Below are 14,068 nucleotides of genomic sequence, written 5' to 3'. Positions count from 1 at the left end.
TACATATTTTTTAAAATGGCTTTGACCAAAAGACTGATTAGCTGCTTAATCTGAATGTGATGTTTACATGGATAAGATTAAAATAGTCCATAGCATTCTCTGATTTGGTACATCTCAAAAAAAGAATAGATTCTTTTCAACCATATTAGAATATAAAACATACTCTTCTGTCACATGGGATGTGCACCCAAAATAAAACGGGAAATTACTTAAATACTTAATTATAAATCAAAAAAAAAACATATTTTTGTTTCTACGCAACCCCACTATTTCATCGTGTATAAAATTGCAAGCATTTAAAAAAGGGGTTTTTGTTTTAAAGGCTTTATCTCTTACTTCAAATTTCTCTGGAACATGAAGCTTAGGAGAGGGTACTCCTACAAGATAGTCAATCAAAACCATGATTACTATCGTCAGAAATACTGCAAAGTCACTGATGGTAGAGCGCACCTATAAAGAAAAGACCTTTATTAACACTTGCTTTTCACCATTGCAATTTACATATGATTAACGAGAATTTTCTCCGCTATAAATAGTGTTTAAAGTCTATTTATATTATACAGTAGACCACTGAACATTGTTTACTTGCTTGTAAAAATGTAAACCATCTGCCAGCACAGCTTACAGTACTGTTCACCTAACCAAAAATCTCATTCAAAGTGATCTGGCACAAAAGCAAATTGTTTCAAATAACTTCTTCATCTTCAGATCATCATACTGGGGAATACCCAATCTGAACTCTACTGGGAGGCTGGGCCACCACAGTTGGTTTCCTGTAGCTTAATTCAGTGTAGCTGTTGACTCGTTCTGATATCAACACTCATTCATTTCATGTTTAACTGGTATGAGGGACATTCATGTTTTGGAAGGTGACATTAAGAAATACTAAGAACATGCTATATGTATAGCTTGAGGCCCAGAGATGATACTCCATTTGATTTTGTCTAGCAGAAACATGTAGTGCAAATACATCTGAGGATAATCATTGTATGAGCACCTGTAAGAAAAAACAATTCCTTGAGGAATTGCACAGGACACTCTAGACATCATTGGTTAGGGGAAAGCACTCAATGTTCTGTACTAGTAGGTGAAAAAATTGAGGGAATATAGTCATTCCAGACGATATTTGTCAATACCCCATACAGAATGATAGATGTGCTCAGGTCTCAATATTTGGAGCATCTAATGCCTTATTTTTCACAACCCCTCCCTATTTTTTTTCTAATGTCCTAAAAGAAACGTGGTCAAAAGCATACTCACAATACAAAGTTTTGAAGGGCAGTAATAAAAATAATCCACTCGTTAAATTACACTAATGTGCACAAATACTTGTCTCAACAGAACAATCATCTCTGGTTAGAATTACCTTAGTTGGGAAATAGCGTTTGGTCTTGAATTGCTTCAGAAAAGAGGAGAGGAAAAATGTCGTGAAGAATAATATGACAGACCAGAAGAGAACATCTGGAATATATGGTCCATGGTGACCACAAGCTGATCCACGAAATACGCCATGAAATTCTAAACATTCCTGCAAGGAGAAGAGCTTCATTAGATTTCTAGTCTTTGAACCTTTCATATAAAGCACACTTTAATTATTTTGCAAAAAGTTAAAATGCAACAAAGATTGCATGCTCTCTGTTCCAAAAGTCACAAAAGCTAACACTGATATATATTTCTAGATGCCAAAATGTTAGGTGGTGGCCTAGGAAATAACTTATATTCATCTCATTTCTATCCTATTTTTCAAAACATAACAACACTAAATGTTGTAAATAAAGGCAAAGAACAAAGCTCAAGAAAATAAGATCACCCAAAATCAACTTACAAGTTGATGAAGACAAAAAATGAGCTCCGCCTAATTTCTTATACCTCTTTATTCTTGGGTTTGCTTTGTCTTGATACAGATGAACAAGAAATAAATCCTTACAAGGTAAGATTAACCCATCAGAATGATGAAGGAAGAATTGAAAAATCAAATTCTCTCATTTTCTTGAAGTTTTATACCAATATCTAACATGAAACATGTCTACTCCAGCATCCTTAACTTCAGATTTCATCCTCCCAGATTCTTAAACATATTTCATCCTTCCTTTTCAGTAAATTGAAGGCAGCAATTCCCTGTTTTCTCCTCAGCTCAGTATATTCATTGGCACTTTGGCACAAAGCCAAATGTTCTACCTGTCAGTATTAATAGCTGTTTGAGATAAAAAGTTTAATAATATCAGTGCTTACTGACATGGGCTCACTTGTCAAATATACAACTCCAATTCTCTCAGCTTAAAGCTTTGTGGCAGAACCACAAGTGTTCAAAGTAGAGTTGCAAAGAAACCAGTCAGTGCTTAAACTGAAAAAGAGCTTAAATAATTAAACAAGACTGGTATTGTATGTGTGTCTTTTTTTAATATGTATTTTTGTACCTTTTAGATACTTACAGACACTGTAAGGTTACTCCACGCTATCGTTTCCACAGACTTATTCTTTTTTCCCCAAATCTGTAAAGTTTCATTGCTAGGATTCTGAGGCTTAGAACATATGCACCTGACAAAAAAAAAAAAAAAAAAAAAGACCTTGACAAGGAATTGACAAATCTTGAACAAATAGGTTTTTAAGCATATAAGACAATGCACTGATCCATCAGAAAATAAATTGGCTTTTTTAGTAAATTTGGCTTTTTTAAACCAGGGATTTTCACACATTTGGGAAGATATTGCTCTTGTAGTAAAAATCTTTAAAATCACAAACCTAAGTTTTATAAAAAACATAGGCTAAAATATCCTAGATTACTTGTAAAGATTTTTACATCATTGGATGAAGTCACAAGTAGCTTTCTATGACTGTATACAAATTAAGATTTTAATATTACAACAGCAAACCATCCCACAATGAGTCACAATTCACTTAGTCACACTCATTTTGTGCTAAAATAAGAGTGGAATAAAGAGATCTGAACTATCTTTTTAAAAATTTGGCGGATGACATGGATGAGTTATAAGGCCAGATCTTCTACTCCTTCCTGCCGGGGGGGTGGAATTGAAAGAGAGAGAGAGAGCCAAAAAGAGAAAGGCACAGAGAAGCATGTCCAGAAAGACAAATGTGACTCCAAAAATGTTATCATACGCTCCCCACATGGGTCTGCCTACACTAGCGTGGCAGAACAACTGGGAGACGGGAAATGGGAAGGGACCTACACACGAACTGGATAGTTTCTGCCAGATGATTTTACCTCAATCACATGGGAGTCCAATAAGTGTCACAGTCAACAAAATAGAAAGATGAACAGCCAAGAGAAAGAAAAAGGGGGAAATTTAAGAAGAGCTAGTGCAAGTGCACCCCCATGGTCCACTGTTGGAAAAATGGCCTGCACATTTCACGTCTTAACAACTGTTAAAACAGGAAAGTGAGTTAAAAAAAAAAAAAAAAAAACATACCACCTGCGAATGGAATAAAGAAAGCAGTATGACAAAGCATTTGTCCCAAATGGATCATGTTGAAGAGGAAGTCGACACTCATTATCCGGATTAAACATTAACAAGAAAATAACACACAAACTTTCGGGAAAAAAAAAAATCACTTAAAAGAAGTGTGGAAGTCTCATTACCCAGACCGCTCTCAACTCACACCAAGGCCCAGCAATCAGGGAATACTCCTCATCCAAGTGGGAGAAGTCCTCCTGATTTCTGGAAATGGCAAGACAGGATTTCTGTCCAGCTAGTGGAAAGCTTGGCCTTTAATCAAAGGCTTAATCAGACAGATCAGGCAGCTATCACAGCCCCTTATCTCACCCGATCATTCAGAACTTTTATAGAAAATTCAATTCCTCTTCATCCTGAATAAAATTTTTCCGAAGTTTCCATGTCCAGTCACCCCTAGCCTCTCTCCTGCCTTCCTGGAAAGCAGCACACACTGTAGTTTGATAAATGGTATGTTGCTATAAGAAGTTTCCTTACATATTTTACTAATGGATAGAAACTTGATACTTACGAATACAAAGTCAGTTTATCCAAATCACTGTGCATATTGAAGGCATAGAGTTCTCCCAAGTGAAAAAGCTTTTCCAATGCCTCATAAATAAATATGATGCATATAAGTGCTGCAAACGCCTCCTCAGTAAAGCGAGTGATGTAACACACAAGGCTGCTGGCGTCTGTTGCTACAAGTACAATGCATAAAAACGCTGTCCACAGACCAATGCTAGTCCGCAGGGAGAGGTAGGAAAGCTTATAGTCTCTGTGTAAAAAAAGAAGCAAACATTTAATTGAGCCTAAAATCATCTATGTCATCTCCTACTTGAAAGGAGATACTGAGGCCAAGATCTGTAATATCCATCACTTCTTTCACCAGGCAGTTTTGAGGGAAGCAGAAACTCTTCCATCTCACCTTCCATGAAAGACAGCAGACAACCTTGCAAGGCATTTCTAGGATGCAGGGTGCAGCTACCCGGCTTGGAAGGCACTACAGGGAATGTTCTTTCCACCACTACCTAGATGAGCTTTCCTGGATGGTAGTCTAAATCCCCGTAGAACTAAAGCACCCACCCATAGTCAGAATATCATTTTGAGACAGATGCTGACCACTTCTCAACCACTGATTTTCTTATTAAGGACCACTAATGTCTCAAGCTATGGCCAAGCCATGGACATACCCTGATTTCTTGCTTTATCTTCACAGACTTTCACTTTAAATAGATGTCTGCTTTAAAAAAAAATACTCAAATAAGCTGGAAATTTAGAAAGTGCATGAAGCTATTGCGAACATCACTTACCTGCAAAATTTAAATAATATTTTTTCAAATACTAGAACTGGTCCGGTGCTCCCCAAAATAGTAAGAGGTTGCCCAGCAAAGAGAGAATAGGCAATCCCAGTTAACGAGGCTCCAAAGAGAGACTCTATTGCACTCTGTTTGGGGGAAAAGAAAGCACTGTAACTATGCTGTCTCTCAAGTCAGCATTTAACACCAGATCTGCACAAATACAGCTTTAAGATGCATTAAACTCAGAAACAAAGCAAGACGTAAAAACATTAAAACCAATATCGATATTTGAGACACAAGAATAATCTAACACACTTTTACAGTAACAATATCACAGATAAAAGAATTGGAAAGCTTCACTCTTGTGAAATGTAAAGCTATCCAATAGCTTGAGAACAAGTTACTAGTTGTGTTAGCTATGGAGGAAAAACATAGCAACAGTTACTTAAGATAAAATCTACTGCATATGTAGTTTAAGGAAATGGAAAAAAAAAATCTGTCTGTAAATAAAAAGAACTACATATTGCAACATACCTGTACCAAACCATGATACAGCGTGCTTTACCAAACCTGCGCAACCAAGTGTTACGAAAGAAAAAAAAAAACTGATGGGCAAGGGGATGGGAGAGGAGGGATGCAAATTACTGAACAGTATCTGTTTATGCATACATGACACCATTTATAGATGAGCAGCCAACCAATGTCCCACCTGGTAATGCATTTCTTTGCCTTGAATAAAGATACTTATTCCAGTTATTGAATAACATGTTTTAGTAGAATATTCTCTGTTATAAAGAAAAAAAATGCACCTCAAAACAGAGAGGTAGGGCTTTCTAGAACCTAAAATTATATTAATTCTACTAAAGTAGAATTAATAGTTTAGTAGAATTAATAATTGTAGTTAATAATAGTTTAGTAGAATAGTTTAGTAGAATTAATAATTGTAGTTAACTACAGCACTTAAAATTGTGAGAAGTCATGAATTATTGGTTAACGAGTTCCCAATGAGATTTTTGAAAATATTTACTATTTTGCAATTATGCAAGCCTGGGGAAAAAAATAATTACGCAAGGTTAAATCCCAACTCAGGAAAGCTTCTAAAATGGAGCAAAATGCTTTACTGAGCTGGGGTTGCTAAAAATAAGAGTATTCATTATACTAGAAACAAAATGTTTTAAAAGCAGTCTCTTGTTCAGCTACTACCTTCGAACTAGTTTTTTGTTTGTTTGGTTGGTTGTTTTTTAGTCAATGCATTAACCTCGGGGCTCTCCACCAGGGTGGAAGGGACAGGGAGTGCTGTGGAGGTGATGACCTCTGGGGATATGAGAAAAAGGTCTGAACACGAAGTGTGTACCTTACAAAGTCAGCTACTGTGCTTGAACATGTGTGTGCAGTAACTAAATTTTATATGATGCACACCAAGTATCTGAAGGCAGGAACAAACCCGCAAACAATCCCAGATAGCTAAAAGAAAGAAGGTATTTAAGAAGCAAGCTTCATAACGGAGCCTGTTTTCACAGCTATACATAGGTGTATTCAAAAACTACAGCAACATTTTGATAACCACAGGAAAATCTATTCCTAAAATTACAGGGGCAAAAAGAGTGCACAGAAGAGACACATTTCTGCATTTGCTACCAGCTTTAAGTGCTACATCAGTAAATAAACATTCAAGTCAATTGCATTATTTACAAGTGATACAACTATGAACTGTAACACATTACAAGCTCAAAATTTACTCTGAGCAGTATAATGAATTTTATAGCATCATTACAAGCTTCATCACAATCTTAAAATTTGTAAAGGAAGTTTCTGAATATATCTTTCCCCTCCCACAAAATATCAAGCTTTATTTTTTCTAATAGAGCTGAAAAACAGAAAATACACTTCAGATTAGCTTAGTCAAGCCAGCTGACACAAGGGCCAACTTACTAAAATTGCATAAGTATTTTTTTCCCTACTCCAAAATATGCAAAGCACAAACAAGTATTTTGGTTAAAAAGGTGTTTGGTGTTATATACTCTCCAATATTAGTACTGTCAACATTTTATAAGCTTACTTATTTATATTCAGGTCACTTAAAATGAAGAGTATTTTCTGTTCCTAAACCTTAGCCATCATTTTATTGACAAAAAAATTGGTGAGAGCATATATTTTGTCCATTGCTTAAATACACAATGTAATTTCTCTACCCATACAATGTAGGCATTAACATCCTCACAGGCCAGTGCATGTTCTTGGCCATCCACCTTGAGCCTCTGACTTTGCCTGGTGGGATGGTGCACCTTTACTGCTATACATTACTTTTAGTTAAGAAGCCAAAAAGAAGGCAATGCAAGCCCTTCCTCAATTCATGAAGCTATTCATCCAATAAGGCAGGATAAACATTTTTTACCTCCACTGTGCATCTTCTCCTGTTCACATGGGTTCCCCACATTTTCCACAGCAATTACCTTTTGTGGGAAGATCTGCTTTTGGGCAGGCTAATCAAGTGCTGTGGGTAAATTCTTCAAATACAAGGGTAAATAAATGAGACAAATGCACACAGTGACTTGCCTCTGAAGGTCTAAAAGCCTGGCCACTACCATTCTTGGTACTCACTATTCTGCCTTGTGTAGCTTCTCCCAGGAGCCCTCCAAAAGTGATTACAGGAGACATACAGGCACAGTATAGGAAAAGAATCGAGGCCAGGCACTGCAGGCTTAATGCATCCTTGAAGTCACTCAAGAAAAAAGGTGCTTTCCTTTTGATGTCAAGTATCAAACCACCAAAAAGCCTAAATAGGTGAGATGAAACTCGTCAAACTGTACACTAAAGGATTCTAGCTAGTTCAAAACTATGGGCTACACAAGAATGCCTGTGCCTATTGCCAGCACAAATTAATTATTTCATACTCCAAATTCAAGCATAACATAGTTTAAAATGTAAATGAATTTTATCAATTCCAATTCGGTAATTTTCAAAAACACAGTTAAACAGGTCATTATCCATATTTTTTAATAGCTGGCTAGGTATTTTTGCATATATTGGGCTAGATAATGAAAAAACATCTCTGCAAATAGTATCAGCAAATATACGTACAAGACAAATCTGCCTAATGATTTTCAGAACAAGGAATACACATGCAAGAAATACACTAAGGCTCAACCAATATGACTGCATTAATACTTTCCAATGTCAAAACTCCAATAACTTTAGCTTTGGTTTTAATCCAGATTCTCTGTAAACATACGGTTAGGTCCATTAAAAAATACATGTCTATCATCTTTAACACCAGAAAAGTTTTGAGCATTGAGATATTTTGCAAAAGGGAAATCTGAAAAAAAATGTAAGTCAGCTTAACTGGATAGGTCATTAGCAAGAGGTTAAAATATTTTTGGTAGCTTTTAAAAATTTTCACAGCCCATACCCAAAATATTAGAGTAGACTTGCATTTTGTTGTGAATTATAAAGGACTAATTAAAAAAGCAAAATTATTCCATTCCTAAAAAAAAAAAAAAAAAAAAGAGTTATCTAGAGATAATCCTACGGATAAAAATGAGCTTACGCCCACATACTGCACGAAATAAGCCAAGAAATTAGCATAATTAAGAAAAAATGGTAAAAATCTTTATCCTTCTTGCAAATAAATGTGCATTCCATTTGGAAATTTATCATTCTGGGTATAACAACTCTGTACATCTTTTTCAGAATTTTAGTCTTATCCAAATGCATTTAGAATGCTGTGGAACCTTTGACAAAGGTTTCAGAACTGAGAGTCGAATTGCAACTGAAATTAATTTCTCCAATTTTCATTTTAGGTCTAAAAGAAACCTGACCAAAACATGTTATTTCCTTACATATTCCTTGTTGCTCCATTTCATACCTGTTTAATAAAATGGATTTGCATTAATGGAAATCTTCAGTACCTAGCCCAGTACTGAAAATTGTATATTTCTGCTCTAATCATGACAATTGCATACTCTCAATAATTACAATTACAAAATAAAAATCATTATTTAAAGACAGTTAGTTAAATAAGGCAGCATCATATATGAAATCCTTCACGAATGTGTTGAGAAATATTGCCATAGGTTTGAAAATGTTTTAAGTAGACTGGTAGTTACAGGCAAAAATCCAACACTTCAAAAGGAGAAAGGATGCGCCCTGACACTTATACCATGAACTTTTATGCTAAAATGTCATCATTAAAACTGTGAAGATTCATCATTTTTATTTCTCTGTGGTAACTAGTATTTGGGAAGTGAACACACCTTCCAGTTCTCTCAAGCTCAGGTCCAGCATGATGGCCTTCTTCTTTGAGAGTCTCTCCTGTAGGAGTAGATCCATTTGGAAACTTAGGTATCTTCCTTTTCTCCTACAGGAGGAAGGAGGAAAAAAAAATGGAGAGAGAGAAAGAAGAAAAAGAAAGCATACTTCAAGAGTGCTCTTACACTAAACAAAAAAACAAAACACTATTATTTAAAGCGAGTATATAGACACTCCAAGTCTCCAAAGCCTTTCATATGTCTAGCTTATCAGCTTATCAGCTCTTACTTGCCAAGTTCAACTTTTGTTGAATACACAAGACTTGAACTGTACAATGTTTCAATAAGCATCTTTCTAGTGCCTGGCCCAATGGTATTCATCTCTGCTGCCACAGGAAATACCTCCCCTGAGACATGCTGAAACAAAGTCTGCCTTTTCAAGGCCACACGACAGCCATGAGGCTGAGAAAACCAAGATTTTCCACCCCTTGCCACAGGGCGGAAGCCTCCCATTTGTAACAAAGATGGACATCTCTTTACAACAAATACAGTAGGTATTCAGTGTATAAAGGAGAAGCCATTCTTCTTTCAGCAAGCTCCCAAGCGCCTCATAAAATTCTCCGCCAAGCTTACATTCCTGAAAAGCTTTAGCTGTGCTTATTTTGGAAACAAATTAAAGCAGCAGCTTCATGCTATTTATGAACTAAACTGCACTGCAACTCACACTAAACTGTCAGCCCCTTTATATTCCATCCACTCTCCCAAATCATCACATAATTCAACATCAGTATCACCCTTGGAATCAGAGTTACTTCCCTCTCTCAAGCTCGATACCTGTGGGAGGAATTTTCCCTTAGCTGTAAGGGGGAAGAGAGCAAGGAAGCCTGAGCCCCTTGGAGGTGCTGCCTCCCCAGGACTTTTGTTCTAAGCCTTGTAGCAAAGTGGGGAACAGGAGGCACTTTTACCTATTTCATAAACTTCCTGCTAGCCAACATGCAGCATCAAAACTTCGGCCAATGCCGTATGCAAATACAGGATTTGTAAGAAGTACCAGGCTCTTCTGACCACTATTAGATTAAAAATCAAATTCATACCATGGACCCAGCTACTATTTCCAGCCAACTCTCTAAAATCACAGACAAACCAACCTTGGTATTACAGAAGTAAATAAAACATCAAGATACTGATCTAACATATATATATTTTTCTCCTTACATGACTCTTCTTCCAAAGGATGCTTTGGCTTTTCAGATACTTCCCTGAAATTCATACTCAATAAACAATTTTGTATATTTTAACTTGCATTTGGAAATTATGTTTTAAAAATTAAAGATCAACATACATAGCTACGGGATTTTCACCCCTCACCCTTTATTTATTTATATATTTTTTTATTTTACCTGGGAAGGAACACTTTTTGGTGGCTCAATTCGTATAGATGGATCCCATTCTCCTGGTGGCAAGACTGTTACTTGGTCTAAAAACTCATCAATTCCTGATAATAAATCATTTCGGTCTTTAGCTTTATAAGCAACATCATGGAAAACCTATGAGGAGAAATTACCCACCATTCAGTATTTATTTTTAAAAAAGGAATAGATCACAAGAGACACTTAATACTTTTTAAAAAGGAATGAGATGGGCAAAAAAAAATTAAAGTTCCTCAATGATTAGGTTTTTACTTGCATACTTTTGCATTAAGAACTGTATAGACCATAAAAATTCTATCTTTTAACCTCAAAAGAATTTTGCATTTTTTCTAAAATTCATAAAAATCCTCTTCTTCCATATTCAGTAAATCAAAGTAATGTAATATTGCCAATATAATTTGCACTACAGTCAAATACCACTGTACCGTGCTAAATCGGGGAGGAGGGGGAAAAACAAGACAAACAAACAAAAAAAACAACAAAACCCCACTACCTTAAAACCATAACACATGATATTACGAAGAACTTCATTTATATACCACACATCCTCTAGTTTAATTCGTTATAGAAAAGTTAAGAAGCACATGAATGCAATCTTGTTTCAAAAAAAAACCAAAACAAACAATCAGAATACCATTGTATTAAAACTCTACTAGGTTTTTTTTTTTTTTTTTAAAGTAACATAGACTTTGAATTCATGGTTTAAAACTAAACAGGAAAAAATTAAACAAAATAATCCTCGAATTCTGAAGATGTAGAACAACATTGTTAGGTTTGGTATTAAAAGCTGTTGCAGAAAAAATTCCTAAATTGCCTTTGTAGATAACTGCAGCCTGAACTATTTGTCTCTAAAAGACCTGACTGCTCCATCTAGTAACTGTACATCAGAACTTTTAAGCCTAGATAGGTTCTGAAGACCACCAAGTAATTTATATTTTCTATTTCAATAATCTACATCACTGCTAATAATTAGCCTACCTAAAAAATGAGAAGATGCAAATTAAGATTCAGTTCTCATTCAGAACAAATACTTTGTCCTGTGCTAACGATGCAGTTATAGAATGAGCAATTTCTGGTTTAAATTTCCACAGTTAAAACTGCTGCAGCATAGAAAAATGATTTCTGCTAGTTCATTCAGCTTTCAGTAGGTGGCGCTCAATACGAAGCCAAACCTGGAACAACATCCAAATGTTGCTCAGTAGGATGATAAAGAGTCCCCATTCCCCTGTTCTCTTTAAAACTGTTCACCAGAGTTCTAAGCCTAATAAATTCTTATTCAATGTCTAATAAAATTCTAATTTCAATCATTCAATCCTGCTTTTCTAAAAATGTTAACTCAATTGCATGCATTCTTAAATCTTCTTTCCTAAGATGTTTCGCACCTTGCCATATGCTTCATGTCAGATACATTCTGTTTAATAGTAGGAAAACCAAATCCATAAACCATTGCTAGAATATCTTTTCTGGAATATATTTGGGATGTCTACAAGAAAAGAAATAAGAAAAAAAATGCTTTACTCTTATCTAGATCACTGAATTGTGGGGAAAAAATGAAGTTTTTACTGTTCTTCATTTAACCAGTTTGGTTCCTTTTCTCTAAAACATCATTCCTGCATATATTTAAAAGCAGTCGGTAAATACATTATTTTTACTAGTCTTTAACTACATGAGTTTGAAATACACTACTCACATCATCTGTCATAAGCGTAGCTATGGATCTTCCAATTTCATGGTACTGTGGTGCTTTGCCTGCTGGTCCCAGCAACAAAAACAAAAATCTATGGAGGAAGCAATTGAGACAAATCAAGAGGGCTGGCTCATTTGAATATAATCAGTAGATTCTTTCAAACTAATGTTATAAGAATATTTGATGAAGTTCTTCACGGCTTCACATCTCATAGACTGCTCAAAGACTAAGACAAACCTCAAAAATCTCTACTAAAGCTTTCACACTGAACCAAAGTAACTTAATCAAGCCTAATTTTTCAACAACTTAATGCTATAACTGGAACAGAAAACCGCAGTCTACAGCCCAATTAACATTTCCTACAGATTAGAGCCTTTCCATCTCTCTCATTGACAAATGAGGAGCTCTATTTGTCTCATTGACAATAGGAGCTCTATGACCTGTTCTCCCATCTCCTTACTGATCACCTCTTCATGGGAATTACACCCCTCATTTGCTAAGTCCCATGTCACCTAATGGATGCACAAATACATTTCAACAAAGACACTGGTTTTATCCATCCTGGTTCTATATCAGTGGAAATGATGGGAACCTGCATTTTGGACACGTAACAAGTGACAATGATACTCCACAAGGCATTTTGGTCTTGTAACTGGGAAGGAATCCAACCAAGGGATGGCTCACAATACATGGCCCAAGCTGGTCTCCATTACCAGCCACAATCATCATTTTCATGGTTTTTTAAAATAAAAACAGGGCATATCTTAGAAACAAGAGGACAATAATCTATGAATGAACCCGAGTAATTCTTTTTACATTCTTACTACATTCTATCAGTATGAAATTCCTAAGTAAAACCCATTTGAAAAAAGTAGCACTGTTTTCACTTCACAAAATAAAAATCTCAACATTATTCTTTCTTTGCCAGTAGATTATTCACACAGAAATTGAGATTGCTTCTCCAAAATCAAGTTTGCTACTTCAAATCTTCAACTTTTCACTATTCTGAAAAACACAGGATGGAATTTTAGCTACAATAATTTGTCTACACAAACTTATGAATTTCACGCGAGATATTATTATGAGCACAAACGTCAACGACTCTCTGAAATTTCTCCCATACCTTTAAATGAACACTGCAAAAATTATTTTTCCTTTTCATTACAGCACACATGCTGAAAACTGAAGATAAACAAGCACTATGATAATTTTAAAACATAAAAATCAAAAAAAGTTGCCAAACACCATCCAACAATCTAATACCTCAACACGCACAGAAAACGTTTCCCTTTAGGACTGAAATTAGTCCTGTCACATGAAGAAGTGAACTCAGATCCCCATTATGTGACCCGCATTTTAGTCACACGATAAATATTTAGTGTCACACTTGGTCACAATATTCATGAGACAGTATGGAGTGGGCAAGCGGGATGACACAATCTAGCAGATTCTGAAAAGATTCAACCTATCAGCTGCAGATTGCTTACCACAGTGTCAGTGATGTAGACTTAGGTACACAGCCCAAAAAGTAAGGTTTTTCACCATCTGGATTACTCATCTAGGCATAGATTTTTACCAAATAACAGTTTCAGACTATACAGACTTTTAGGTTCAGTGGACTCTTCCTCCCTGTCATGTTGTGTTGCAGATAAGGGAACTACAACACTCCTCATGCACACCTTTAAAATGGCAACACAGGCTTGGAAAAGTTTTGAAACCTTAATCATCATCATTAATTTATGGTAGAAGTAAAGCTCAGCTTTCCAGGCATTTATTTACCGTGTAGGAACTGGAACCTCTGTGAGACCTGAGAGAAGGACAGCGGGGGAAAGCCTCACAAATGCAATAATAGGTCTTTCTAAAAAGTCTACTTCTCCCACTAACACATTTGATGCTTCTGCTCCTGAAGGAATTTTCCTCATGAAGTTCATATCAACCTATTCACAAAAAGATG

General features: G+C 35.8%; 1 protein-coding gene across 3 annotated transcripts in view; it reads right to left on the bottom strand.

Moving 5' to 3' along the window:
- Window positions 1-14,068, bottom strand: part of SLC4A7 (solute carrier family 4 member 7) — a 79,683-nt gene that overhangs the window by 8,584 nt on the left and 57,031 nt on the right. For all 3 annotated transcript variants that reach the window (XM_088521178.1, XM_088521176.1, XM_088521177.1), the window contains 10 exons: window positions 13,894-14,051; window positions 12,118-12,205; window positions 10,398-10,544; window positions 9,004-9,107; window positions 7,352-7,526; window positions 4,763-4,896; window positions 3,982-4,227; window positions 2,433-2,538; window positions 1,367-1,528; window positions 337-450 (listed from right to left, as the gene is read on the bottom strand). In XM_088521178.1, the coding sequence (XP_088377304.1) occupies window positions 337-450; window positions 1,367-1,528; window positions 2,433-2,538; window positions 3,982-4,227; window positions 4,763-4,896; window positions 7,352-7,526; window positions 9,004-9,107; window positions 10,398-10,544; window positions 12,118-12,205; window positions 13,894-14,051 (1,434 nt within the window). The remainder of the gene's footprint in view (window positions 1-336; window positions 451-1,366; window positions 1,529-2,432; window positions 2,539-3,981; window positions 4,228-4,762; window positions 4,897-7,351; window positions 7,527-9,003; window positions 9,108-10,397; window positions 10,545-12,117; window positions 12,206-13,893; window positions 14,052-14,068) is intronic.

This window comes from Tinamus guttatus, unplaced genomic scaffold (genome assembly GCF_059628265.1).
Source record: "Tinamus guttatus ecotype Peru unplaced genomic scaffold, ASM5962826v1 Tinamus_guttatus_pri_ptg000115l, whole genome shotgun sequence".
NCBI lineage: Eukaryota > Metazoa > Chordata > Aves > Tinamiformes > Tinamidae > Tinamus > Tinamus guttatus.
The sequence above is the reverse complement of the archived record's forward strand: the minus strand, read 5'-3'. Positions and strand labels throughout refer to the sequence as shown.